The 26,950-nt window shown below is 49.0% G+C and overlaps 1 protein-coding gene and 1 non-coding gene across 3 annotated transcripts; one reads left to right on the top strand and one right to left on the bottom strand.

Annotated features, from left to right (window-relative positions):
• Positions 1–442: 442 nt before the first annotated feature.
• Positions 443–524, top strand: TRNAS-GCU (transfer RNA serine (anticodon GCU)). Its single transcript has one exon. It is a non-coding gene; the product is annotated as a tRNA-Ser (tRNA).
• A 13,540-nt stretch (positions 525–14,064) lies between these two features.
• On the bottom strand, positions 14,065–25,914 carry FAM177B (family with sequence similarity 177 member B). Of its 2 annotated transcripts, XM_083174599.1 has the most exons (7): positions 24,767–24,948; positions 24,571–24,633; positions 22,183–22,221; positions 18,989–19,135; positions 16,076–16,142; positions 15,831–15,928; positions 14,065–15,066 (listed from the first exon to the last, which is right to left on the bottom strand). In XM_083174599.1, exons 1-7 carry the CDS (start codon positions 24,848–24,850, stop codon positions 14,872–14,874), a joined length of 693 nt encoding a protein of 230 aa, XP_083030725.1. In that variant the 5' UTR covers positions 24,851–24,948; the 3' UTR covers positions 14,065–14,871. The 2 variants fall into 2 exon arrangements, with proteins under 2 accessions (XP_083030725.1, XP_083030726.1); XM_083174600.1 differs by lacking the exons at positions 24,571–24,633; positions 24,767–24,948 and adding an exon at positions 25,597–25,914.
• Positions 25,915–26,950: the final 1,036 nt, after the last annotated feature.

Here is a 26,950-nt window from a genome sequence, read left to right on the forward strand (position 1 = left end):
TGTGATTATCTCTGCACATACCAGGGAGTGCTGGTATTATTCTCTCCATACTTCCCGCTTCACTAGGAAGTGGGCGAGATGCGGGAGGGATACCTACTCTTCCAGGGGTGCAGGAAACTACCTGATAAATCTGGAGTCTCCCGCAGTTTGCAGGACAGCAGACAGGAATGCTGTGCCGGGGATTTCGGGGCTGTGTGAGGACTTGTGGCCATGAGTGTTATTAGTCTCTGCCGTATGTAAGTGTAGCAGCAATGCCGGTAACAGCCATCCTGCTGGTGCAGGGAAACATTGGGTTAATAAGCCGCACTCCTGTAGTTCTAGTGCTGGCAGCATTCCCTGGCTGAGCATACAATGACGTCTGTGTGTAAGAAGCCGGGGAGGGAAATGCTGTAACCTGAGCCGTATGTGTGTGTACAGGCTGTGAGGGGGTGGGGAAACAATAGACGAGGTGGCCGAGTGGTTAAGGCGATGGACTGCTAATCCATTGTGCTCTGCACGCGTGGGTTCGAATCCCATCCTCGTCGGATTGCTTTTTTTTCCCCCTTTTAAAATAAATAGCCTAAGAAAATAAATTATATAACGAAGGACCAATACATATATATATATATATGTCAAAAAGAAGGACAAGAGGGGCGCTCCATAGTGCATAAATTACAATTTAATAACAACATATAAAAACACGGTCCAGGAAAAGCAACACTGTACTCGTACCGAACCATGCAGCGCTGTGGGCTGGGTACTCCAAGATATTCAAGTTTTGAATGCCAGGCAAAGCTCCTACCACCAAACGCCGGGGCACTGCTGGAAGCCACGAACCACCACTGGGGATCACCGTCACAGGTGTCAGTGTATCGGGAACCACACGGGAACAGCTACGGAGGAGGGAGCCGGGCAGCAGTTGAAGCAGTCGTCACAGGCCCCGCCCTAACGCGTTTCGTAGTACAACTTCATCAGAGGGCGTGGCCTGTGACTGACGGCTCGCTGATTAAGTAGCAGTGACCAACCAATCAGTGCGTCTATGGGTTTTAACCTGTATCAGCTGTGTGAGAGCTTTGCTAAGTAAATCGCATGGACACAGCCCAGTATAGCAATAAAATGTGAACTAACGAAGGGAAAAAAGTATCCACAAACGTTCACCCACATTAAAGATATATATAAACATGGGGACTATAATCATTTGTATATATTATCTGTAGTAACCAAGGAGGAAAATCAGTTGGTTCTACTAAAAAACAAGGTGCACGCTGTAGAGTGGATGGTCACCGTAAGCACATACAATAAATTTACAAGGGGATCAATTATAATTACAATTACAATCCATTCAAAACATTTTCATAAGACATATCAATTGATAACCGCTAATTACAGTGGAAAAATTGATACATAATGTGCAGTATACACAGACAAAGGAAAAAATATATAATATAATATATAAATTTGTCTGTGTATACTGCACATTATGTATCAATTTTTCCACTGTAATTGTTTTGAATGGATTGTAATTATAATTATAATTGATCCCCTTGTAAATTTATTGTATGTGCTTACGGTGACCATCCACTCTACAGCGTGCACCTTGTATTTTAGTAGAACCAACTGATTTTCCTCCTTGGAGACTACAGAAAATATATACAAATGATTCTAGTCCCCATGTTTATATATATCTTTAATGTGGGTGAACGTTTGTGGAAACTTTTTTCCTTTTATTAGTTCACATTTTATTGCTATACTGGGCTGTGTCCATGCGATTTACTTAGCAAAGCTCTCACACAGCTGATACAGGTTAAAACCCATAGACGCACTGATTGGTTGGTCACTGCTACTTAATCAGCGAGCCGTCAGTCACAGGCCACGCCCTCTGACGAAGTTGTGCCTGTGACGTCTGCTCCAACTGCTGCCCGGCTCCCTCCTCCGTAGCTGTTCCCGTGTGGTTCCCGATACACTGACACCTGTGACGGTGATCCCCAGTGGTGGTTCGTGGCTTCCAGCGGTGCCCCTGTGTTTGTTGGTAGGAGCTTTGCCTGGCATTCAAAACTTGAATATCTTGTGGTACCCAGCCCACAGCGCTGCATGGTTCGGTACGAGTACAGTGTTGCTTTTCCTGGACCGTGTTTTTATATGTGGTTATTAAATTGTCATTTATGAACTATGGAGCGCCCCTCTTGTCCTTCTTTTTGACAGATTCTTTCCCCTCTCGTGAGTCCCGAGAGTTCAAAGAGGTGGCTGCTATTCATATTGTGGATATAGTGCACTAGCCCCATATATATATATATATATATATATATATATATATTATCGATGTGCAATTCGGGGGATGGCATGGAGAAAATCGCTGTAATGGCCGCCACTGCACATGGGCCTCCTACTCTCTCTGCTACAATAATTAATATTATATAAATAAGACATACTCTATGATGTGCCCATTTCCAACTGGGCAAAGGTTTGCTGGGTGAAAAATGTTATCCCATCTCACCCCCTTAGGAGCAGTGTTCCCTCTAAGCTGTGCGCACGTGCGCGCGCACACACCTTGACGAGCATGCGCACAGACATTACAACTGAGCGCACAAAGCAGCAGTGGTCCCTTTTTGCAGTTGTGGACTCAATTAATGTGTGTTTCACCCATTAACTACATTGTGTGCTGTATTTTGAATGTTTATATGTTTAATATCATTTTGAAGTAAAGTTAACACAAATGCTGAACGTCATTTTCCAGTTATATATAAGTGACGCACAAAAATTAAAATTTCATTCCATAGTTGCACAGCCAAAATCTTTTTTTTTTTACAAAGGCTGCACACAGCCTTTGTAAAATTAGAGGGAACATTGCTTAGGAGTCGAAATTAGAAATATCCCTGCTTAGTTGGTGTATGCAAATAACTGTCACAGTTTCCAGACCACTTGCCTGGTCACATGTTCCAGGTCAGCCCGCAAGTGCACAGGGAGAGTTCACCAACTGTCACAAATTCCAGAGCACAATGGTGATGCATTGCAAAAGCAGGCAGACATTTTTCCACAGAACACCAAAACGAAGCAAACAATTACAATACCAATATAATTCGGCACTTCTATGGACCAAGAGCTTTAAATATGTCACCCATAAAAGTAGTCTTTCTGCTATTAATATACAGATACAGCTTTTCCCCCCTCACTTATCATTTATATGCTAATATAAAAGTAAATACAAGAGGAAACAAAGAGCTGAATAAGCCTAAATAAGCCGGGGTGGGAGGGGGGGAGGATCAGAAGGTAAACAAGGGATGGGGGTGAGAGGGAGCGATATCCACTTACAAATATTATGGGCAAACATCCCCCGGTCTAATCCCGTAGAGGCTCCGTGATATGGGAAAGAGGTCCGGCCTGGTCACAGTGAGCCGGCCACACAAGTACGTATTTTATCCAAAGATGTTATAGTACCAATAGTTACTATTATTACTAGGGATGTTATAAAGAGATCTCACAGCTTAGAACTCCATAGGGAATAAATACCTGGGTATTTTGCATTTTACTTGACTACTTTTAAAAACTAGTTTCAGAGATATTATAGTTGGTAATAGTTGGGGGAGTGTCACGCTCCTCCGAAAGGGTGTGTTTAGTTCCATATATGGAGAGTTTGTGAAAATAGATTGTGAACGTGGCACCTAGAAGCTTGGGTGTGTACTGCTACATCTGAGAGGAATCTTCTAAAATGACTTATATCCAAGTATAGCAGTTAGTAAGAGATACTATACTTGGTAAAGTGCTGGGAAATGGTGCTGATGATTCAATATAAATGTATCTCTCTCTCATTCCTTTTTCCCCCAAAAATGTAACAGTGTAATGTGGGTTAGGTGACATGAGGGAGATTGCTAGACTAATGAGGGAGAGAAGGAGATTGCTGCTATCTCAGGGAGTCTCCTGCAGAATGCAGGAGGGGATGTAACTATGATGTAACAGTGTAATGTGGGCTAGGTGACATGAGGGAGATTGCTAGACTAATGAGGGAGAGAGGGAGATTGCTGCTACTAGGTGATTTATCGCGCCCTACGGCTGCTCTTCACACCGTCGTAAGGGGCTGCGCCCCCTTAATTTGTGAACATTTGTATATGAGAAAGATGGTTAGAATTGTATGAAAGATGTCTGTATTGCAACTTGAGTTATAGGTGAAATGTGTTAAATAGAGAGCATATGATGTGGAAGGGGTTGTGTATTGTTTTGTTTAATTAAAATGCGGTTACAGAGTAAGATGTACATTGATAGTGTGGATGGTACAGTGACATTTGTGGGTGTGGGGGGGCTGTGTGTGCATGTTGTTTAGGTGTGTGTGTGCAATAGTAGGGTGTTTCTGAGTCAGCAGCTCCCCACTGGCGGAGGTCACGAAACAGGAGGCTGGGTAGTGATAGGGGTGTGTGGGCATAAGGGGGACTAAAGAGGAGGGTGGGAGATACTGTGCAGCTTCTGGCAGTGGGTGAGGGTCCAGCGTGGCAGTACAGGAGTACAGGATGGTGGCCCTTAGTCAGTGTCTCCTCCTACTGGGTGGGAGTTCGGGTGCATGAGAGCAGGAGGCTGGGCTATGAGGCATGATAGGGGCATGTGGGCAAAACAGCGTCAGCGACTCCCCAGTGGTGGAAGTTACGGTTCAGGAGAGCAGGAAGCTGGGTAGTGATAGGGGTGTGTGAGTATACGGGGGAATAAAGAGGGGTTTAGGGGTGCCGTGAATTGCGGGAGGGGCGCGGGGGGTGCCGTAAATCAAGGGAGGGAGGGGGCGCAGGTGTCAGCGAATCGCGGGAGAGGGCAGGGGTCCGCAAAGCGTGGGAGGGGGCGTGAATTGCGCGAGGGAGGGTTGCGAATCGGTGGAGGGGGGGTGCGCGGGGGGTCCGTGAATTGCGGGAGGGGGGGGGCACGGGGCGCGATGAATCACCTAGTTGGTTATATATTCTTGTAGAAGGATGGTAGGATGTTGCTGTCATTCAGAATGCATTTACATAAACAATAATAGTAGCAGTAAAAGTCTGACTTAAAACACCTACAGTAAAACAGAACAGGTGTTATGTATTATACAAAGAATTGGTTGATGATGTGTAGGTTGACGTGCACATAGTTCATAGTTGTCACTGGAAAAAAATTGCTACAAGAAAAAATCAACACAGAAAGTTCAACACATGTAAATGTTGACATAAGTGTGGCACTTCATCGGTGTCCATGTCGACACATGAGAATGAATATGAAAACATTCAAAAAAAGAAAAATAAATCTTCAAAAACTCATGTCAACCTTTTTCATTGTCGACCATAGCCGTGCCAGTGTTTTGCATGTGCCATTTAATCCTGGGGTTGCCGTGAATCACGCGCGGGGGTAGGGGGGGGAGGGAAGAGGTGAGGGGTGTCCGCGAATCACGGGAGGAGGGGTCGTGGGTGGATGCCGTGAATTGCGGGGGGGGGGTGTGGGTGCCGCGAATCGTGGGATGGGGGGGCACGGGGGGGTTGCAGTGAATCGCGGGAGGGTGGGTCGTGGGGGCGGGGGGGTTGCCGCAATGACAGGAGGGGGGGTCAGGGGTGGGGAATCGCGGTAGGGGGGGTCGTGGGGGGCACCGTTAACCGCGGGAGGGGGGGCCCGGGGGGTTGGCGCGAATTGTGGGAGGGGGGTCGTGGGGTGCCGCGAATTGCAGGAGGGGGGGTGTGTCATGGGGTGGGGCCGCGAATCGTGGGAGTCACCGGGGGTGCCGCGAATTGTGGGGGGGGTGTTGCAAATCGCGGGAGGGGGGTCGCGGGGGGTGCCGCGAATCGCCACAAGAAAAAATCAACACAGAAAGGTCAACACATGTAAATGTTGACATAAGTGTGGCACTTCATTGGTGTCCATGTCTGCATGTTGTTTAGGTGTTTGTGTGCAATAGTAGGGAGTTTCTGAGTCAGCGGCTCCCCACTGGCGGAGGTCACGAAACAGGAGGCTGGGTAGTGATAGGGGTGTGTGGGCATAAGGGGGACTAAAGAGGAGGGTGGGAGATACTGTGCAGCTTCTGGCAGTGGGTGAGGGTCCAGCGTGGCAGTACAGGAGTACAGGATGGTGGCCCTTAGTCAGTGTCTCCTCCTACTGGGTGGGAGTTCGGGTGCATGAGAGCAGGAGGCTGGGCTATGAGGCATGATAGGGGCATGTGGGCAAAACAGCGTCAGCGACTCCCCAGTGGTGGAAGTTACGGTTCAGGAGAGCAGGAAGCTGGGTAGTGATAGGGGTGTGTGAGTATACGGGGGAATAAAGAGGGGTTTAGGGGTGCCGTGAATTGCGGGAGGGGCGCGGGGGGTGCCGTAAATCAAGGGAGGGAGGGGGCGCAGGTGTCAGCGAATCGCGGGAGAGGGCAGGGGTCCGCAAAGCGTGGGAGGGGGCGTGAATTGCGCGAGGGAGGGTTGCGAATCGGTGGAGGGGGGGTGCGCGGGGGGTCCGTGAATTGCGGGAGGGGGGGGGCACGGGGCGCGATGAATCACCTAGTTGGTTATATATTCTTGTAGAAGGATGGTAGGATGTTGCTGTCATTCAGAATGCATTTACATAAACAATAATAGTAGCAGTAAAAGTCTGACTTAAAACACCTACAGTAAAACAGAACAGGTGTTATGTATTATACAAAGAATTGGTTGATGATGTGTAGGTTGACGTGCACATAGTTCATAGTTGTCACTGGAAAAAAATTGCTACAAGAAAAAATCAACACAGAAAGTTCAACACATGTAAATGTTGACATAAGTGTGGCACTTCATCGGTGTCCATGTCGACACATGAGAATGAATATGAAAACATTCAAAAAAAGAAAAATAAATCTTCAAAAACTCATGTCAACCTTTTTCATTGTCGACCATAGCCGTGCCAGTGTTTTGCATGTGCCATTTAATCCTGGGGTTGCCGTGAATCACGCGCGGGGGTAGGGGGGGGAGGGAAGAGGTGAGGGGTGTCCGCGAATCACGGGAGGAGGGGTCGTGGGTGGATGCCGTGAATTGCGGGGGGGGGGTGTGGGTGCCGCGAATCGTGGGATGGGGGGGCACGGGGGGGTTGCAGTGAATCGCGGGAGGGTGGGGGCGGGGGGGTTGCCGCAATGACAGGAGGGGGGGTCAGGGGTGGGGAATCGCGGTAGGGGGGGTCGTGGGGGGCACCGTTAACCGCGGGAGGGGGGGCCCGGGGGGTTGGCGCGAATTGTGGGAGGGGGGTCGTGGGGTGCCGCGAATTGCAGGAGGGGGGGTGTGTCATGGGGTGGGGCCGCGAATCGTGGGAGTCACCGGGGGTGCCGCGAATTGTGGGGGGGGTGTTGCAAATCGCGGGAGGGGGGTCGCGGGGGGTGCCGCGAATCGCCACAAGAAAAAATCAACACAGAAAGGTCAACACATGTAAATGTTGACATAAGTGTGGCACTTCATTGGTGTCCATGTCGACACATGAGAATGAATTTGAAAACATTGAAAAAGTGAAAAATAAATCTTGTCAACCTTTTTCATTGTCGACCATAGCCATGTCAGTGTTTTGCATGTGCCATTTAATCGTGGGGATGCCGTGAATGGGGGGGGGGGAGGTGCATACCCAACATGACCCTCTCCAGGAGGGACACATTGCTCTGTTTCTGGACTTTCTTCTTAATTTATGGATTACCATCACCTGTGCTTAAACACCTTTCTTATCAATTACCCTGTTTAAAATGACAGGTGATGACAATCATAAATTAAGATGGAAGTCCACAAACAGAGCATTCTGTCCCTCCTGGAGAGGGTCATGTTGGGAGGTATGGAGGTGTGGGGCGCTCACCTGGTGTGTCTGGTGAGTAGCTGTGTCTTTGCTGTGTAACATGGAGAGGCAGAGGGTGTCTGGCACTGTCTGTGGGCTCACTGGGCTGGTTCTCAGTCATGTGAGTCAGAGGCTCCACCCAGCGTTATAGCTCCAGACACACTTTGAGTGACAGATGTAGCCAAATATATAAGAGATTTCAGGAAGTCTCCTGCAGAATGCAGGAGGGTAGGCAGCCATGTTTTGCATTCTCTCTCCCACAATACTGATGTAATGGAAGACAGACACTTTACTTTCCATCTCTATAGATATATACTAGGAGACAACAGGCCTGCTCCCAATACACAGGTCTCCCAAGGTGTTTGCTTGTGGCATGGATGCTGTAGTCCAGGGGCAGCGAACCCAGTCCGCAAGATCTACCAACAGTTCATGTTTTCCAGACCACCCAGCTGGAGCACAGGTGTAGTCATTACCAACTGTCACATGTTCAAACATGCTGCATTCATTCCTAACTGACACATTCTACAGATCCACAGGTGCTCTGAAATTCATGAACGGTTGGTAGATGTCGAGGACCGGTCTGGCCACCCCTGCTGTAGAGGATAAAGGCGGTTACACCCAGAGCACTACAGTATGTCATCCGGACGGTGGTACCAACATATCGCCCACATTGCTCAGTGTGTCGACCTAGACACTGTTTATCTGTCCAGTCGCTCACCAGTCTGGGTGTAGCCCAGTACTTACTCGGCAGCTGCGATAGAATGAGGCTGATCAGGGCCGGAGCTGATGTCACAGACATCCTGGGCACAGCTGCGTTTTCCCTGACAACCCCAGAAAACGTCTGGTTACCATGCACTAACACCGGCGTCCTGTCAATCATCTTGCGTATGGCCAGCAATAAAAAAAAAACAGCTGGGTGGGTCGACTTTGAGTCTGAAATGTCTCCCATGGTCCCCCGTAAACTTAGACCTCTTTCAGCCCTCACCTCATCCGTCTTGGTTCACCCTGTCCATCTACCCTTCTCCTCAAATCCCTTATGGCATCACCCCTCTTTTCCTCCTGTAAATTATTCGGATATGGCTTCTACCTGGTCAGCTGCAGGTACATTTGGATTTGGCCCACAATCTTTTACCGAACTACGTGAGCGACACCCTCCCACAATCTTATTTTTATCAATACCTCCAAATTTGGATTTTTGTTGCTTCATCTCTTCCATCCCCTGATTTCTGACGCAACCCTACGGCCATCTCTGTATTTATCGGCCCATTGATAGGGTTGCCTACCCTTCCGAAATGGCTTTGAGGCTCCCAAAAATTGGTCCGCTTCCTGCACCCCCCCCCCGGAAAGGTGGGCAAGTCCCCCGTGTTGCCACCAGTCTCCTGCACGTCCCTCCTCCGTGGGGATCAAATTATGTGTATTGCGTCAGCGTAGCCCCACCCCCAGCTGTACAATGCCTGGATTACCGGCATTGCATGGCGAGGCCGTCATGATGCAGTCATATTGGCCACGCCCCCAAACCGATGCCCTACCCATAAGCTCTGTCCCATCATGCCTCTTTTATGACACCCATCGGCGGCACCGCTCCTGTTGCTCGAATTTGGCTGCCCACTCCAGGAGAGGGCAATTGAAACAAGATAGATTCTCAGTTATACAGCGCTCTCAACCGCAGCTGGATTGCTAGCCAGGAGCACCACTCCTTTACATATATACCAAAAACAAAATAGAGGGTAGCTTCCCAGCGCTGGCAGTGGCGTAACTATAGTCCCGCAGCCCCCGCGGTGGCGGGGAGGCGCTAGGCAGGTGTGGGCGCCTGGGGGGTCTGTGGGACTATAGTTACCACCTGGTCCCTGCTCCCGACTCCTGCCCTCCCCCTCCTTACCCCATTGCCGCCGCTGCCTCTAACCCGACACGCAGATCTGTGTCGGGTGACGGGCGGTCCCCGGCTCCGGCTGCAGTGCTAATATAATAAGAGACACTCGGAAAATGGCTGCCCCCATAATGCTGTATGGGGGCAGCCATTTTCCGAGTGTCTGTTATTATATTAGCACTGCAGCCGGAGCCGGGGACCGCCCGTCACCCGACACAGATCTGCGTGTCGGGTTAGAGGCAGAAGCGCCGGCGGCAATGGGGACGGGTAAGGAGGGGGTTAATATTTCGGGGGGGGGGGCCGAAATGTCCGGCGGGGGGGCAAAAAAAGTAGTTACGCCTCTGAGCGCTGGTAGGATCCGATGAATATTAAATGCTCGGTATTCCCGAGTGGGTATCCTATAGGACCACACTGACCTTGGTGTTGGTCCCTATGTGCACAAAAAGGTATCTTTACTGGCTCAAATTCACAGGGTCTTGTACACTTTTATCCAAACATGGGGAGATTACAACTGACCTGATGGTAGGGCCCTATATGCACATCATGGTTTCTTTGAGAAGCTCCAAATCTCTGTGACACACACACACACACACTCTGTTGCAGATAGTACTGACCTGGTAGTAATGCCCTATGTTCACATAGGGGTTTCTTTAATACGTCCCAGCTGGCACAATAAGTTCCCAGAGTCGAGTGGCATGCTTTCCAAACACTGGATGGTTTATTGCGAATAAAATTTTTTTTTTCCAATACAGATAAAATATTTAAAAAAATGGGAACAGGATGGGGAACAGAGAACTCTGGATAACCACCACAAAACCTTCTCATCCGGATTGAGTAGGAAACAGGTGGGACCGATGGCAAGGGTCTATCCAAGAGTTGTCTGTGTCTCCTTCCATACACACCAACGCGTTTCAAAATTAATCCTTCCTCAGGGTGTGATGATAATGTCCCAATGTGGGGTTTTTATACCCAACCCTTGATACGGGGGTGGGAACAATCCTGCCCCGGTCTAGGGAGAGTACCAAAACCCGGGTTGAACTCTATACATAAAAAAATATAAATATCTCATTTACAAGACACTAAAATAGTTTTTTGCCAATAAAACAAATCCAACAATCACAAATACATCCGGAATTGCATGCATAAATTCATAAAATATACATAGTCCATGTGCAAAGTAGGTAAGTAAAGTCCGTTCCAGATTTTTAATAAGTACTTGTCCTTGCACGTGTCCCCGGTCGCGCTCTGACGCCGGAAGAAGCAAGTGATGCAGCGACGTGGGTCCGTTTCCGGAAGTGCGTCTCTGCCACTTCCGCTTGTTGGAACGCATAACAGGAAGTTTCTTTGACACGCAAGCCGCGTTTGACAGAGCGGCTCCGAGATATCAATAAGGGGATTGACATGGACTAAGTATATTTTATGAATTTATGCATGCAATTCCGGATGTATTTGCGATTGTTGGACTTGTTTTATTGGCAAAAAACTATTTTAGTATATTTTTTTTATGTATAGAGTTCAACCCGGGTTTTGGTACTCTCCCTAGACCGGGGCAGGATTGTTCCCACCCCCGTATCAAGGGTTGGGTATAAAAACCCCACATTGGGACATTGTCATCACACCCTGAGGAAGGATTAATTTTGAAACGCGTTGGTGTGTATGGAAGGAGACACAGACAACTCTTGGATAGACCCTTGCCATCGATCCCACCTGTTTCCTACTCAATCCGGATGAGAAGGTTTTGTGGTGGTTATCCAGAGTTCTCTATTCCCCATCCTGTTTCCATTTTTTTAAACATTTTATCTGTATTGGGAAAATAATTTTTTATTCGCAATAAACCATCCAGTGTTTGGAAAGCACGCCACTCGACTCTGGGAACTTATTGTGCCAGCTGGGACGTATTAAAGAAACCCCTATGTGAACATAGGGCATTACTACCAGGTCAGTACTATCTGCAACAGAGTGTGTGTGTGTCACAGAGATTTGGAGCTTCTCAAAGAAACCATGATGTACATATAGGGACCTACCATCAGGTCAGTTGTAATCTCCCCATGTTTGGATAAAAGTGTACAAGACCCTGTGAATTTGAGCCAGTAAAGATACCTTTTTGTGCACATAGGGACCAACACCAAGGTCAGTGTGGTCCTATAGGATACCCATCCAGGAGAGGGCAGCCTAAAAGTGTCTCCAGATTTCCTACCAAGTGTATATTATTGGTACCTCGTCCCAGAAAGACTACATCAAATGTATCCCACAACCTCTGCTCTTTGCTGGCGGAATTGTGGCCAAGTGGGATCCTTTCTCTATATTTGGTGGACATGCCCTACCAATGCCAGTTTTTGGTCAGTAGTTGGTGCCACAGTGCCCTCTCCTCTCCACGGCGCTTCTATGTGCCCCAGTTTGCCAGCTATCCAAGTATAAGAATAAATTGTCTCTGCACATCAGCTGTGCGGCTAAATACCAGATCACTAGATCCTGGACAGGACCTTCCTCTCCGGCCCGTCAGGAACTTCTCTGTCGTTTTTGGTTTGTATCCGAAATAGAATATATTACTAGCCTCCAAAATAGTGCAGTGGGCAAGTTCTGTACTGTGTGGTCTCCTTGGTACAGGCTCCAAAATTCCACCCTTCCTGGTCTTGCTTAACCCTTTTGGTGCCATCGTTGCTGTGAAAGATCCTCAAAATATGACAGTAACGTTACTACAATGTTAATACGATTTTACCAAAAGATGCATTTTATTACATCTGGCGCCAAGTGTGCTTTTCTTTGCTTCTTTGTGACAGAGCAGCGGCCATACTGCAGGCCTTCACTAGGAACATCTTCCATCTCCCCTGCATGCACGGCCGATAAAGGATGGCGATAATGAAGCACGGGAGCGCACATCGGCAGCGGCATAGTGACATTTTGTTCTGGTCCGTCGGATTCGTCAAAATCATTCACAAAGTCGTCCAGTGTGTGCCCGCTATAAAGGTGTGTGCTGTGGTTACCCTGGTGGTGAAGCGGTAGCCAGCCTATAGCACGGAGTTGGCATAGCATGTACCCCTGTATGTGATCACATCCTCTGCAAGGTAGACATGTCCCAGTTTGGATATTTGCAATGTTAGGAGTTATGTGTGTTATCATTTGTTACTATGGAAACTTAAAATGACCAAAATGGCTTCCCAATGAAAAAAACCCTAAATTTGTCTGTCACAGACGCATTGGATTTCATAAGCTCAGTCACTGTCCTCCTGGGATTAAAATAGAGATGTTGTCCAAGACTGCTGAAATGCGTAGGTGTGTGACAGAACGCGTCTTGTTGCTAGGAAGCCATTTTCAGCTACACGCTCCCAACTAAGGACCCAAGGGGACAACTAAATATAAATATTATTTTGCAAGGAGACCCCACTGATAGGGAACCCCTAAATGCCTCCACTTCCCTTTCAGCTCATCTCCTTATTTCTGTACTGCAGAAGTAGATATCATTAATAATGCTACCGCTCCCAGAATCTTGCGTCGGAAGATGTGCATGTTTTGCACCGCTGCAGGTGGCGTTATTACCACGTGTAAATGTAATTTGTGTTGTATTAAACTTGAATGTATTTGCTCAGCAGAGACTCATTGTAGCACTTATTATCGTTTCAACACAACGCAAACTTTCATAAAGGAACTGGCCTCTTGGCAGCTGCCGCCAGATCCTGAATCTGGGTTTAGACCATTGATAAGAGAGAGAAGATAAACATGAAAATGGCAACAGGACAGCTGCATCTCTGCTCTGTGGGAGACAGCGGACGGACGGCATCACTGCTGGTCATACTCCCGGAATCAGAGGTTTGCCCACTTTTCACATATGCACCAACCTCCAAAATGCGAAGCATGTCAGAGCCTGGACCTGGTGAGTAATGGGTGTTACCAGCCTAAAGGTCCCCATACACTTATCCGATTTGGGATGATTTTACCCAATCGGCCCAAAATGTGTTTTTTATCCCATCTGACCAGATGTGCACAGGATCCTACAGATTGTGGGTGGGATTCTCGAAAAATGCGGTATAAACCCAGTTATCGGGTGTTTTACCACATTTTGATATGCAGGAAAACCCACTTGGCGGGTTTTCGCAGCGGGGGGAATATTGCCATCAAAAGCTGGCGATAACCCATAGAAGCCTATGGGCTTCTTAACACCCCCCACGCCACCCCAAACGAACCCCCGCCAGCTCGCACTGACCCCCCCCTCACCTGTGTCTGGGCAGCACAGCGCTGTGCTGCCTGGACCAGTGACCTCCTCCCTGCACTGTACATTCTCTTCTGGGTGCCGGGTAAGGGAGGGAGGGGAGAGCTGCCGTGACCCGCTACACATCGCCGGTCACAACGCAAAAAGCGCTGGGCGGGAAGCACTGAGCGGTCCCGCGCCCAGCAGAATTGGGCCCGCCTCTGCCAGTCTACCGCGACCGGACCCCCTCACCACCACCACCACGACTACCATGGCAAATTGCATCAATGTAGCCCCATCCACTGCTGTGCAATGCCTGTATTGCACGTGGGGGAATGGCCACGATGACATGATTGCACTGACCACACCCCCAAAGATTGAGTTCCCCTTGTAGCTCCGCCCTGCCATTGCCCCACCCATTTCACAGCAAGGTGGCACCTGCGGTCAGAAAGTAGGCAACCCTTTAAGTATATTGTAAGGGACAGTGGTGTAGCAATTCCATTACAGTCCAAGTGGTGGAGAGTAGGGAGCTGGCACCATTGGCAGGAATGTGCAAAATTTCTAGCTATGCCACTGGTAAGGGAAATCTTATCCCACAATTACTGTACACAACAGACACATTCATTATCAAACGACAACGTCCACAGTTTATTTAGTGACAGTTATCTGTCACTGCAACTTGTCACACAACATAACTTAAATCAACATGTGTCCTGCAAACTCTGCATTACTTTCCTGTGCTGCTGGTGGCTCTACAGCTGGAATGCAACATGGCGCCTGGTCAGGTCGGAGGTGGCGACAGCATACAGTACCTGTGCACCTGGCGTTTCTTCTCAGGCTTCCTTGTAGCTGCATTTTGCTTTGTATAAATTATAGAGTATTTATGGTGCGTCCCGCAGCTGGAAGACCCTCTCAGCTTAGAGCAATGGGAGCATCACAGGAGCAGATCCAGTTTTGGAGAATAAATCCCATCTATAAGGCCACTTCCCTCCTACGTGAGCTCAGCGCGCCAATCCACCCAGGGCCAGGGTACAGTCTTGAGCTTGTGAATAAAAGGGAGTTAGGAAAGTCCATTCTATTCCTCCCTCTGTGTAGTGCCCGGTGTTCCGGTCTCAGAGTTTATCTGATATTGGTCTCCCGGTGCCAGAGGTGCGTCCTGGACACGAATGGTTCCGTATTCTAAACTCTGCATCTGGAGTAACTGCTGCTCATTCAGGACACCCGCCGCTCCCGAGTCTCTGACATCATCATCATCATCGTCATCACTGTCCTGTAAGAAAAGTACATTTAGAGTTTAGGAATCTGCAATTGTTGTGCAACTACAACTCCCAGTATGCCGCAACAGTCATAGCGTGTAAGCCAGATGTAGTGTGAATAGAGTTATCACCCGCTGGGCCCGTCTACTTCACTCAGCGAGTAGGACACTGGACAGAGGGTCGAGGCTGTATGTAGAAGATTTTTTCCAGGTGGTCGGGAGGGCCAGGCCCATGACATGCCCCCGAGAAGCCTATAACACACCCTAACACTCCCATAACACACCCCTGACAATGCTATAACCCTCCGACACTCCCATAACACACCCCGACACACCCATAACACCCCCGACACTCCCATAACACCCCCCGACACTCCCATAGCACGCCCCGACACTCCCATAGCACGCCCCCGACACTCCCATAGCACGTCCCCGACACTCCCATAGCACGCCCCCGACACTCCCATAGCACGCCCCCGACACTCCCATAGCACGCCCCCGACACTCCCATAGCACGCCCCGACACTCCCATAACACACCCCTGACACTCCCATAACACACCCCTGACACTCCCTTTACACACCCCTGACACTCCCATAACACACCCCTGACACTCCCATAACACACCCCTGACACTCCCATAACACACCCCTGACACTCCCATAACACACCCCCGACACTTCAATAACTCGCCCACTGAACAGATCATTTTCACGCTGTGCGTAATCAAATTTTGCTCCCCATAAAGCTGAAGGCTGCAGTAATAATTTGCATTTTACCTCCTCTTGTGCCCGGTTGTATTCGTCTATGGCGTACTGATATTTGGGGACATTCAGACCAAACAAATTGGCCAGCTTCCCTCCGAGAAAGTCACAGGCTGGAAAAGAGATGAGACGAGGTTGTTACGGTGGCGTCCCTGGTACAGAGGCCGTATACGTCAGGTGCAGGGCATTATGGAAGGATTAACAAGAATCGTCCCTCATTCAATTCAAGCATCGGTTTATTTCCAGAAATCTCTACTTACTAAAAAATGCGGTGGTGGCTGCTCGGAGAATCCAGAACTGCACATACGTCGTCCAGCTCATCTGGGTCTAGAAGAGACAGGGTGGAACCGTCACTGTCTGTAACAGGATCACGCAAGTCACACAGGCTAAGAAAGCTCCCAGAATGCGGAGTGGATTATAGGGTCATCAGTGGCTAGGCAGGGCCGGTGCAAGGCACCGGAGTGCCCCAGGCGAGTCGGGGTGGGGCGCCCCGGTGCCGGGAGTGGGGGGGGGGGGGGGGGTGGAGCGGTGGTGGTGGGGTACCTGTGTAAAAAACTTGCGGCGCCGGCGGCCCTGCAGTGCTGGAGCGGGCAGGGGTGTCCGTGCCGCGGGGGTACCTGCGGCGCTGTCATTGTGTATAAAGCTGGCGGTGGCCGGCGGGGTCCTTGCAGTGAATAGAAAATAACTAGCATTTCCCGCGCCACCGCGCGCATAGCGCTAGTTATTTTCTATTCACTGCAGGGACCCCGCCGGCCGCCGCCAGCTTTATACACAATGACAGCGCCGCAGGTACCCCCGCGGCACGGACACCCCTGCCCGCTCCAGCACTGCAGGGACGCCGGTGTCGCAAGTTTTTTACACAGTTCGCTAACCCTCCATGCTGGGGGTGAGGGCCGAACTGCCGCCCTCCAGGTGCCGGCGCCCTTGGCAAATGCCTAGGGCTGCCTAGTGGTGGTGCCGGCCCTGTGGCTAGGTCAACAGTTAACAGATCTATCATCAATGCTGGCAAGGCACAAGGTCTACATGGGAATAGGGTCAACATGGAAAAGAGCAACATTGACAAAATATCGACACGAGCAGTAGATCAACATGGAGCAGATCAACCCCCGAAAAGAGTGCTAGTATTTTTTCAGTAATCTGACGCCATTGTCCTCAGTAGACACCCTCCCCCCCCCCAGTAAAATCTCCCCAATTATTACTTTAAAACAAGTGATCCTAATTTCATTGGTATAATACATACTGTGGCAGGGACACATACGTCCACATGAAGGTAATGTGGAGGATCCGGTCCAGGTTTTAGTGCAGCAGCAGCAGCAGCAGGAAAACTGATGTGATCAGGATCGGGCTGATTAGCAGCACCTGTGCTCTCCTGATTTAAGTGTTTCCATGGCAGAGGGTCATTGTTCCTGATGGTGGTATAGCTGCCCAGGTGATAGGCCGGGGTGTGGGCTACGGTAGGGACCACTGGGACCTACTGAGGAGTTTGTGCTTTGCTGTGATACCTGTGTGCTGCTATGCTGTAACCATCCTTGCCTGTGCTGATTACCTGCTACAGAATAAAGACCAATACTTCATCTTATCCAGTGTATGTGCTTCCTAGTCACAATAGGCTTTATACAGCTAATTATTTTATGTTCTCTTTTCACTTCCTGTCTCCACCAATCTTTGCGCATAGGACCACTAAGAATTTTTTCCTACTTGCACCACTGGTTACTGCCACCCAACCGGGACTACTCCGGACAGTCGAGTAATTAAGACCAGAGTCCGGAGGGGTGGCGTTCCCGGACTATACCAATAATAGCGGCATTTTTCCGGACACATCGTATAGTCTGGGAACACCACCCCTCCTAATTCCAGTCTTAACCCCTTGAGTGGTATGCCCGGGAATTTTCCGGGCTCAGCTGCGCTGCCGCAGAGGGCTGTCCCGGAAAATTTCCGGGCATACCACTAATATACAAAAGGTGCCCGCCAGTGGTGTCCAGGTGGGCACCACTGACGCAGCACCTCTAGAGCCCACCCCCATTACAACCATGGAGTCCCCCCAGTCCCCCCCATTACCTTTGCTCCAGCGATCGGCACGCCAAAGCTCCCCTGACCCGCCTGCCAGCCGCCGTCACTCATTTTACAGTGTCGTCGGCCGGCAGACTCGGGTATGGTCGGCGCGGCTTGGGTGATTCGGGAGCGCTCAGGCACCCGAGTCCTCCCGAGCCGCCACGAACATCCCCCAGCCTGCCGCCGACGTCACTGCTGAATGTGACAGGCGGACGGCGAATGCAGCGGGGACAGCGGCGGCAGGGAAGCTCCGGCGTACTAACACCGGAGCAGAGGTGAGGGAGGGGAGGGGGGCTTATAACTTCCTGTGGTGGGTTTTGCTGGTGCAGGTCAAACCTGCCCTGGTAGGTTTGTCCTGCCCCAGCAAAACCCACCACTCAAGGGGTTAATTACCGGACTGTCCGGAGTAATGCCAGACAGGTGGTGGCACCCCTAGCCACCGCCCAGGAGATGCCTATATAATCATTGATGGACCCGTGCAGTGCAGCACTCTTCCATAGCCCGGCCGTGACTTCTGAAGCGTGACTCAGTTGTGACTCAAAGGGCCGGACATTGACAGAGGCACAGGCAAAAGGTGGACATGGAAAATGTAGACTGATTAAAATGTCAAAATTAATTTTCCAGTTTCCTGGGTGTCATTGTCGACACCTGAGCATGTGGACCCTCAATTAGTGTAGCGCGGACCCTCGCATGCTCCAGTCATTTTAACGTTCCCACGTGGATGATAGAGTATGAAAAAAATCCCCCAAATTGACAAAACAACATTGAGAAAACTTCATGTCGGCATTTTTGCCATGCCAACCTTTTGCTTGTGTCAACATTCTGTCAATGTTGCCAAAGGTTTCATGGGGATTGAACACTTGACGTAGGGACAGTCCCTGAGATGTGGTAACCTTAGGAGCAGCAAACTGTGGGTCCCATATACTAAATGGGGGTGTGACGTAGAAGATCAACAGTATTTAGGCCAGCAGCCAGTAGGTCAACACCAAATGGTCGATGAGGATTAGGTCGACAGATGCAAAAGGTTGACAAATAAAATGTCGACATGACAATGGACGACATATTATTTAACGTGCTCCTTTTTCTGTCCCCTGTACAGATTTATAGCTGGATGCAGTTACCGTGTCTACATTACGGAAATCCACTGTCTGTTTCTCCTCATCCTCCTCTTCCTCGCTGCTCATCTCCTCCATCGTTTCTCCATTTGCAAAGTGGATTATCCTTCGGGGCGGCTTATTCTTCTCTGCATCCCCCAGTTCTATCTCTTTCTGTTGGGATAACATAATGTACATTAGAACAATGAAGGTATACGAAGAAGAACACTCTGATCCACTTATACACGGCCTGATCTCATGCTGGATCAAAGGTTTCATCATATAAAGGATAACTAATGATGCACATTCGGATCGATGTATCGGCCCAATCGCACATGCATGTAGGGAAGGGGGGGATCCGGATCCTGTAACGGGCCAGCAAGAGATTTACATCCTACAGGATATTAGACATGCAGAGATCTCGGCTACATACATGTACAGTATACAGACATACATTTGCAATCCTAAGTGAGCCATTTATGAGACCAGCAGCTGCAGGGTATGCTGATCTTTGTAGTGCCACAATGTAAACCAGTGATTTTCAACCTTTTTCGACTCGCGGCACACCAAACAAGATTTTACACCTGCCAAGACACACCATCAGACCCTCACAGGAAAACAACATATTGGCCCACACAGGAAAAAACAAAACAGACCATTGGCCCCATATGAAAAAAAGCAATCACACTGGCCACCACAGGTAACAAAAATATAATACATTGATCTTCACATGAAAACAATACACCTGTGGAAACTGGTGGTGGTTGTGTAAACTAGTATGGGCATCTCTAGAGCAGTTAAAGGCGCACTAGTGTGCCATGGGGCAGTAGTTGAAAGACGCTGTTGTAGGACCTTGGGCTGCCACCTGGTAAGATAGCTCTGCTTAATTTAAATAAGGTTTCCTTTCTGAAGATCTAATGGCCACCATGGGCATTATCTAACATAGTAACATAACATAGTAATCAAGGTCGAAAAAAGACGTTAGTCCATCGAGTTCAACTTATTTGAATGTGGGGTCAGGTGGACGCGCTGATGATGTTGGACACAACAGAACAATATCTTAGAGCTGCCTACACATCTAAATTGCACCTCGCAAGCATCACTGTTACATTTGTAGTGAAATAAGGAATAACAGATAGATACATTTACATTGAATCATCAGCACCATTCCCAGCACTTTCTCAATTATAGTATCTCTTACTAACTGCTTTGGGGCTCATCTACATTTGGATATAAGTTATTTTAAAAGACTCCTCTCAGATGTAGCAGTACACACCCACGCTTCTAGGTGCCACAATCTCTCCATACATGGAACTAGACACGTCCTTTGGGTGGGGCGTGACATGCCCCCTGAATGGGGTACTGTGCAAAATTCTGCTACCAACTATAATCTCCCTGAAACTAGTTTTCAAAAGTAGGCAAGTATGCAATTGTGCCAGTACAGATTCAGATGCCGACGTTATTGTGGCTTAAGGCACAATGTACAGACGTTCGGTAAACTGTCCATTTGCCATCAGTTGACTTATCCTGGCTATTCTAATGCAAAAGACGGACTCCATTAATAATATTGCCCGCCATAATTATCTCTCCTTCTCACACAGCATTCAGGACACTTGTTGGTTTTGGTTGGGTGCGTAATCATTTACCAATGTGCAAACAAGCTAATATCATGTACTAAGGAGTCTGCTTTCTAAGGAAGCTACAACTTGGAATATAGGAGGTCATTCTGATTTGCTCACAAAGCTGCAAAATTAGCATCTTTGCGGGTCATCTAAATGCCGCCCGCACATTAGGGATCTACTCAATCCCTTTAGTAGCTGCTTGGCAAACCATCCCCTTACAGCGCCCAATAGTGCGGTACTTGTGTAGTTTCACGGCGCCGTGCTACTTCCGGGTTCCACGCTCGCCACAACTATATAAAATAAACTAATTTAACTCCATGCCAACATGGATAGTTCATACCCCCACTATCCATGTTGGCATGGAGCTGATTTTAGAAAGCGTGGCGAGCGTAGCGAGCCACCGAGCCCGCAGTGTGGGCGAGCAAAGCGAGCCTCGCAAGGGGACTCAGACGCACGGCGCCGTGAAACTACACAAGTACCGCTTCTACCTTTTTTTTTTGCTTGCCATCCTAAGCCCCATGCCCCCAACCCCCACTGCTCTGCGCGAATGGGACAGCGAATAATCAATCCACATGCACATGCGCAGCCCAAAAACATCGCTCCCCTGTGTGAATGTGCAGGGAAGCGAATGAACTAGAATCAGGCCTTCTGATATCGCAGCGAGTTTTCGGGAGGAAAGCTGGAACTATTGTCAGGCCCAGTCTGAGCCTTTAGCCGGCACCATCTCATTGTCGCAATCCATCAATAGAATGTGGCAGAGACATCCGGTACCGGAGCAGCAAGGATTAATGTTTGGCTTTGTCTGTTTGGCCCTCTAGTTTTCACGTTCAGCCATCAGGGGCCCCAGCAGTTCAAGGTTTCCACATAACCTGGCAGGAGCACAGGTGCGATCATTACTCACTGGCGGGATCGGTCTACAGTCACCAAAATGTCAAAAGGCACTACATTGACATTGACAAAAAGACGTGCACTAGGTTGCCTTAACATCCACTCAAATCATCTTTCGATGTTGCTCACCATCGAATGATTTTTTCTTTGTTCGTGGTTAAAGTCTATACTTACTTTTATTCTGGATGGAGTTGGACGAAAATGGGGGCCTGCCCTGACATCATGTGATGTCAACTGTCCACCCCAAGCAGGTATCACCACGCTTAAGTCTGAAGGGGTACGCCCAGCATTTTTATGGGCACACCCTTTCCCCTGCCGCCCCCTTCCCGCCCACAATTCAGCAAATGGCCCGCGAGTGTGAAACTCGCCAAAGCTGTTCACTCATGCTCAAACCCTGACCATCGGGAATGGGGATGAATTCGGCCCGCTGCGAGCGCGTCTGAATCAGACCCTAAAACGCTAGAATTGAACAATATGCAACTATGCGTAATGAGGCAAAGCGCTGCGGAGGTGGCATCTACATTCACCAAGGTCAATACACATTTTTAGTTATTTGTGCAAGTTTGTTGTATATAAAACATAACTTGCACCATGAAAACAATATATACAGTAGCATTTATTATACACTGCACCAGCCTGTAATCATGCTGCCCCTATTACACATTAATCCCCCCTCTCCCAGGCCACGGAATATAGATACAGGTGACTCACCAACATTGTGTCCCCGTCACCCATGTCTGCTCCTTTGGGCTTTTGACATGAAAAACAAGAATGACAAGAAGTTAGTGTGTAAGAAGTCGCTGTGTGTTCCTCCTGCGGGTGGGGCGGGAGTGCAATACACTGAGCTCTGGGATCAGCCTGCTGCATACTGTGCTGGGGTTACACTGTACGGCCTGTCCACACGCCTGCTGGAGTTATGCACAGCTCAGTGGACAGAAAAGCCTGACATTAGTTTTTCACATTTTATTTGCACTGACATGTGCCGGCAGGAGGTATTTCATGGCCTACAGCGTGGCGGGAGAATATAATAGTGAGCCATGCACATCAAGGTATCGTGGCCCACTAGGTCGACATGCATGAAGGCCGACACAAGGTCGACAGTCAAAATGTCGACATGGGGTTTTTCACTTTTTTCCACCCGACATGTGCCGACAGGAGGTATTTCTTGCCCTACCATCCACTAGGGTGTGGTGGGAGAATAAAATAGTGTGCCGAGCATATCGAGCCATGCGAGAGGACGTGGTACACTTTAACCCAGGGCTGGGCAATTGCGGCCCTCCAGATGTTGATGAACTACACATCCCAGCATGCCTTGCATCAGTTTCAGCATGGCCACATAGCAAAACTAATGCAAAGCATCCTGGGATGTGTAGTTCATCAACATCTGGAGGGCCGCAATTGCCCAGCCCTGCTTTAACCTGTGTCCATGTCGACTGTGTCGACATTCGGGCCAAAAACAGTGAAAAACCCCATGTTGACTGTTGACCTTCCTATTGTTGACCTAATGTTTGTGTCGACCTTCCAACCCTGTCGACCGTAGTCATGTCAACCTATTTCAGGTGTCGACCTTAGCCCTGTCGACCTTCAGTGGTCAATCCAATGCATTTCGACCTAAATTTGGACTGCCCATACCCATCTTTTGCCCTCAGTGTGGCGTCTGCTGGTTCCAGATGCCACTGCAAGGCGACCATGGACGGCGTAACTCTCCCGCAGCTCACAGTGTCCGCTAGGTGGAAATACTGTACATGCATCACATTACCTATGGCAACAATCCATCTGAATTAGCTACAATGCAAGTTACGGCAGCGATGTAACAAACACAGGATACATTTATTTTTTGCTTCTTCAGATTTATTAAGGATTGGTATTTGACTGCATGGCAACAAAGTGGCACAGGGGGTTGTTGTGAGCAGAGAGACTTTGGGATAACCCTCTGAGCTTTGCTTTCATGCGACACCCTTCCCCTCCCTATCCCCCCTCTGCCATGCCAGGAAGGACTGAGGGCCTGTGTGTATGGTGGGGTGTGGATGGGTTCATCGACCATAGGATGGTCGATAGTCATTACGACGACATCGTTGGGTCGACATACTGGAAGGTCGACAGGGGTCTAGGTCGACAAGGGACATGGTCGACAGGGGTCTAGGTTGACACATGCGTTAGGTCGACAGTCAAAAGGTTGACATGGGTTTTTTAACTTTTTTTTTTACCTGTATGTTGACACAGTCGACATGGACACAGTTTTAAGTGAACCATGTCCCCTCGCATCGACTGTCTAGGTCAATCAGTCGACATCAAAAAAGGTCAACGTGCACAAGGTCAATATAAATAAAATGTCAACTCAAGCAAACGGTCAAGGTGGAAATGGTCATCAATTTTTTTTATGTCAAGTTGTAGATTTCATCACATGGACCCCAAATTAGGGCCCCGCTTCCCCTCGCATGACTGTCCGGGCACACTTTACCGTTCCCGTCCACGTGGATGTTAACGTATGAAAAAAGTCCAAAAATAATTAAAATTCTATCACATCTGTGTCAACTTTTGCTTGTGTCAACCTTTTGTCTATGTTGACCATATATAGACATAGTCAACATATTAACAGGCAGACACAAAAGATGTAAATATCCATCATAATGACACATCTCCACGACAGCCATATCTGGATGCAAAAAATAGCGCATTTCGCTGTCCCTCAGTCTCCCCCAGCCACACTGCGCAGTGGGAGGGGTAACAGCCAGTCGCCATCTCCAGCTACATCCGTAGCTATAAATTCTGGATACTTATGTATTATCTGGGCTCCCATGTTAAATGCACCCCATTTTTTCATACCCCTACTATCCAAATACGCATGGAGTTGATTTTAAATAGTGTGGCGAGCGCAGCGCGCCACCGTGCCCGAAGCGTGGCGAGGGAACGCGGTCTCATAAGAAAAACGGGAGCCCAGATATTACATAAGTACCAAATTCTGCAATGGGCTCATTTACAACGGTGCTGCGGAGCCTGCCAATTGCAGAGCAGAGGTGGAAACTCAGGAGCAATTGCTCACCTGCAGGAGTTAGCGCTGCTCTGCGCACTGTGCGTACAGTATTCTCTCTCACTTACCGTCCACTCAGTCTGCCCAGCGCTGGCTCTGCATCTAGATTGCTCTGCCTCAGTGTGTAGCACCTGATACGCAGAGTGAAGGTGATTAATAATACAGTTGTTCCCAGTAGTGACAGAGGATCCTGTATCTGTGTGTCTGTGTGTGTGTGTGTGTGTGGCCTCACTGTGTCATAGACTTGGAACAGCAGAGTCTCACCTGTACCTGTCCCTCCCTGCTCTCAGGTGAGGAAGTGAGCAGAGAGTGATGAGTGGGAGGGACGGAGCAGGATAATAATGACATTCCAGCACTACTGTCACCGAAGTACCTGTACACAGACTGTGGATGAGGAAGGGCCACCTCACCTGCATCCACCTGAGAGACACTACATACACCATCTATGAATGCCCAGCCTAATACAGGGACACAGACATTTCCTGACATACTAGTCGGACGAGATCCATGTATTTAAAGCAGGCATTCCGCAAGGCACACCAACAGTGCAGGTTTTAGTGATATCCAGGCTTGAGCACAGGTGACTTAATTAGTACCTGAGTGATTCTGATAAAACCATCTGTGCTGAAGCCTGGATATCACTAAAACCTGCACTGTTGGTGTGCCTTGAGGACCGTGGTTCGGAATGCCTGATTTAGAGCAAGGGTTCCCGGCCGCAGCCAAGTGCCCAAACAGACCATGTTTTCTGGACTTCTGTCTGTGGAAGCATGCAGCATAATTCATGCTTGCCTACCTGACCCTCCCCATGAGGGAGAAAATGCTCTGTTCCTGGACTTCCCTGGTAATGTATGATTGCCATCACCTGTAGTGACACCTTTCTTATCAGTTACCTAGCTCCCCACAGGTGCTGGCAATCATACATTACCAGGGAAGTCCAGGAACAGAGCATGTTCTCCCTCATGGGGAGGGTCAGGTAGGCCACCCTGGTATAATTACCGACCTAGCAACATAGATGAACTCCCTGTGCATGATTAAAGACATCCATAAAGGGATACATAACAGAAGGACATAGAGGAGAGGAAGCCTGAAGTTACCTGCTGCCTATGGTCTCCTGTCCCTGGCCGGTGAGGAATCAGCATTGTTCTGTATACAGGATATGGCCGGCTCTATGCCCAGACTGCTGGATCTGCAGGACTGGGAGATAGCGCTCTGTCTGTTTGGTTTTGGGGCACAGGCTCAGTTATTACAGCTCAGTCCTGGCGCTGGGACAGAGGAGTCACCTATTTACTCTGGCTGCAGAGCTCAGTAATATCACAGACCTAGGGCCTGGTGTGACAGCAAATGCAAAGGGCATAACTGTAGCGGCTGCGTCATCTAGTGCCTGCAGGTGCTCAAGACACTTGAATTCCCCCCCTAGAGATTAGGAACAGTGTTAGCCTTTTATATACTGTATATACCTACTTGGCTACTCGCTTGGGAGGCCCTGGGGGTATGGGTAATTGGGTCGAAAAACTTAAGGTTGACCACTGATGGCTTAGGACGGGTCGACATCTGAAAAAGGTGGACACAAGCTTTAGGTTGACAATGGCGAAGTTGACAGTTAAAAGGTCAAAATGGGTTTTTCACCTTTTTTGTCCCAAATGTCAGCAGTCGACATAGACACCGTCTAAGTGGTATGTATCCCTCCAAACACATGGTTCTCTCCTCCAGTGCTCAGGTGCTGCCAGCAGGCCATGTTTTATGGATGTCTTTAATCATGCACAGGGAGTTAATCTATGTTGCTAGGTCAGTAATTATACTGCATGCTTCCACAGACAGAAGGCCAGAAAACATGGTCTGTTCAGACACTTTGCTGCAGCCGGGAACCCTTCCTCTAAATACATGGATCTGGTCCGACCAGTATGTCAGGGAATGACGGTGTCCCTGTATCAGGCTGGGAACAGCACTGGGGGCCATACAACAGTAATGGATGATGCATGCAGTCTCTCTCAGGTGAGTCTCAGGGGATTGCAGGGATAAGGGGGGTGATTCTGATGTAATCGCTCCCCTGGGAGTTTGCACAGGGGAGCGATGTTTCATGATCAACATTAATGCGCACGCGCAGCCTCTTGGTGCGAGCGGGCAGAGAGAATTAATTATTTGCTTGCCGCTCGCATACAGCACTGGGGGGGGGAGGAAGGCTTGGCAGGCCATGGTCACGCCCATGGGAACACCCAGCGTTTCATGGGCGTTCCCATGGAAATGTGGTGGTGACAAGGGTTGGGTAGCTGCCCGTCTACTTCTCATACACTATTATAGTCTCACTCCACCCACTAAGGCAGGCATGTCCAAACTATGGCCCTCCAGCTGTTGTGAAACTACAAGTCCCATCATGCCTTGCCACAGTTTTGCTATTAGAGAATGCCAAAATATGGCAAGGCATGCTGGGATGTGTAGTTTCAAAACAGC

The sequence above is a fragment of the Crinia signifera genome, chromosome 3 (genome assembly GCF_055691185.1).
Source record: "Crinia signifera chromosome 3, ASM5569118v1, whole genome shotgun sequence".
Classification (NCBI taxonomy): Eukaryota; Metazoa; Chordata; class Amphibia; order Anura; family Myobatrachidae; genus Crinia; species Crinia signifera.

Coding starts and splice junctions, on each gene's coding strand:
- FAM177B (XM_083174599.1), bottom strand. CDS start 24,850: ATGTCATTATTATCCTGCTCCGTCCCTCCCACTCATCACTCTCTGCTC. Junction 19,136..22,182: donor GTGACGGGGACACAATGTTG/GTGAGTCACCTG, acceptor TTATCCCAACAG/AAAGAGATAGAACTGGGGGA. Junction 15,929..16,075: donor AGCCACCACCGCATTTTTTA/GTAAGTAGAGAT, acceptor TCTCTTTTCCAG/CCTGTGACTTTCTCGGAGGG.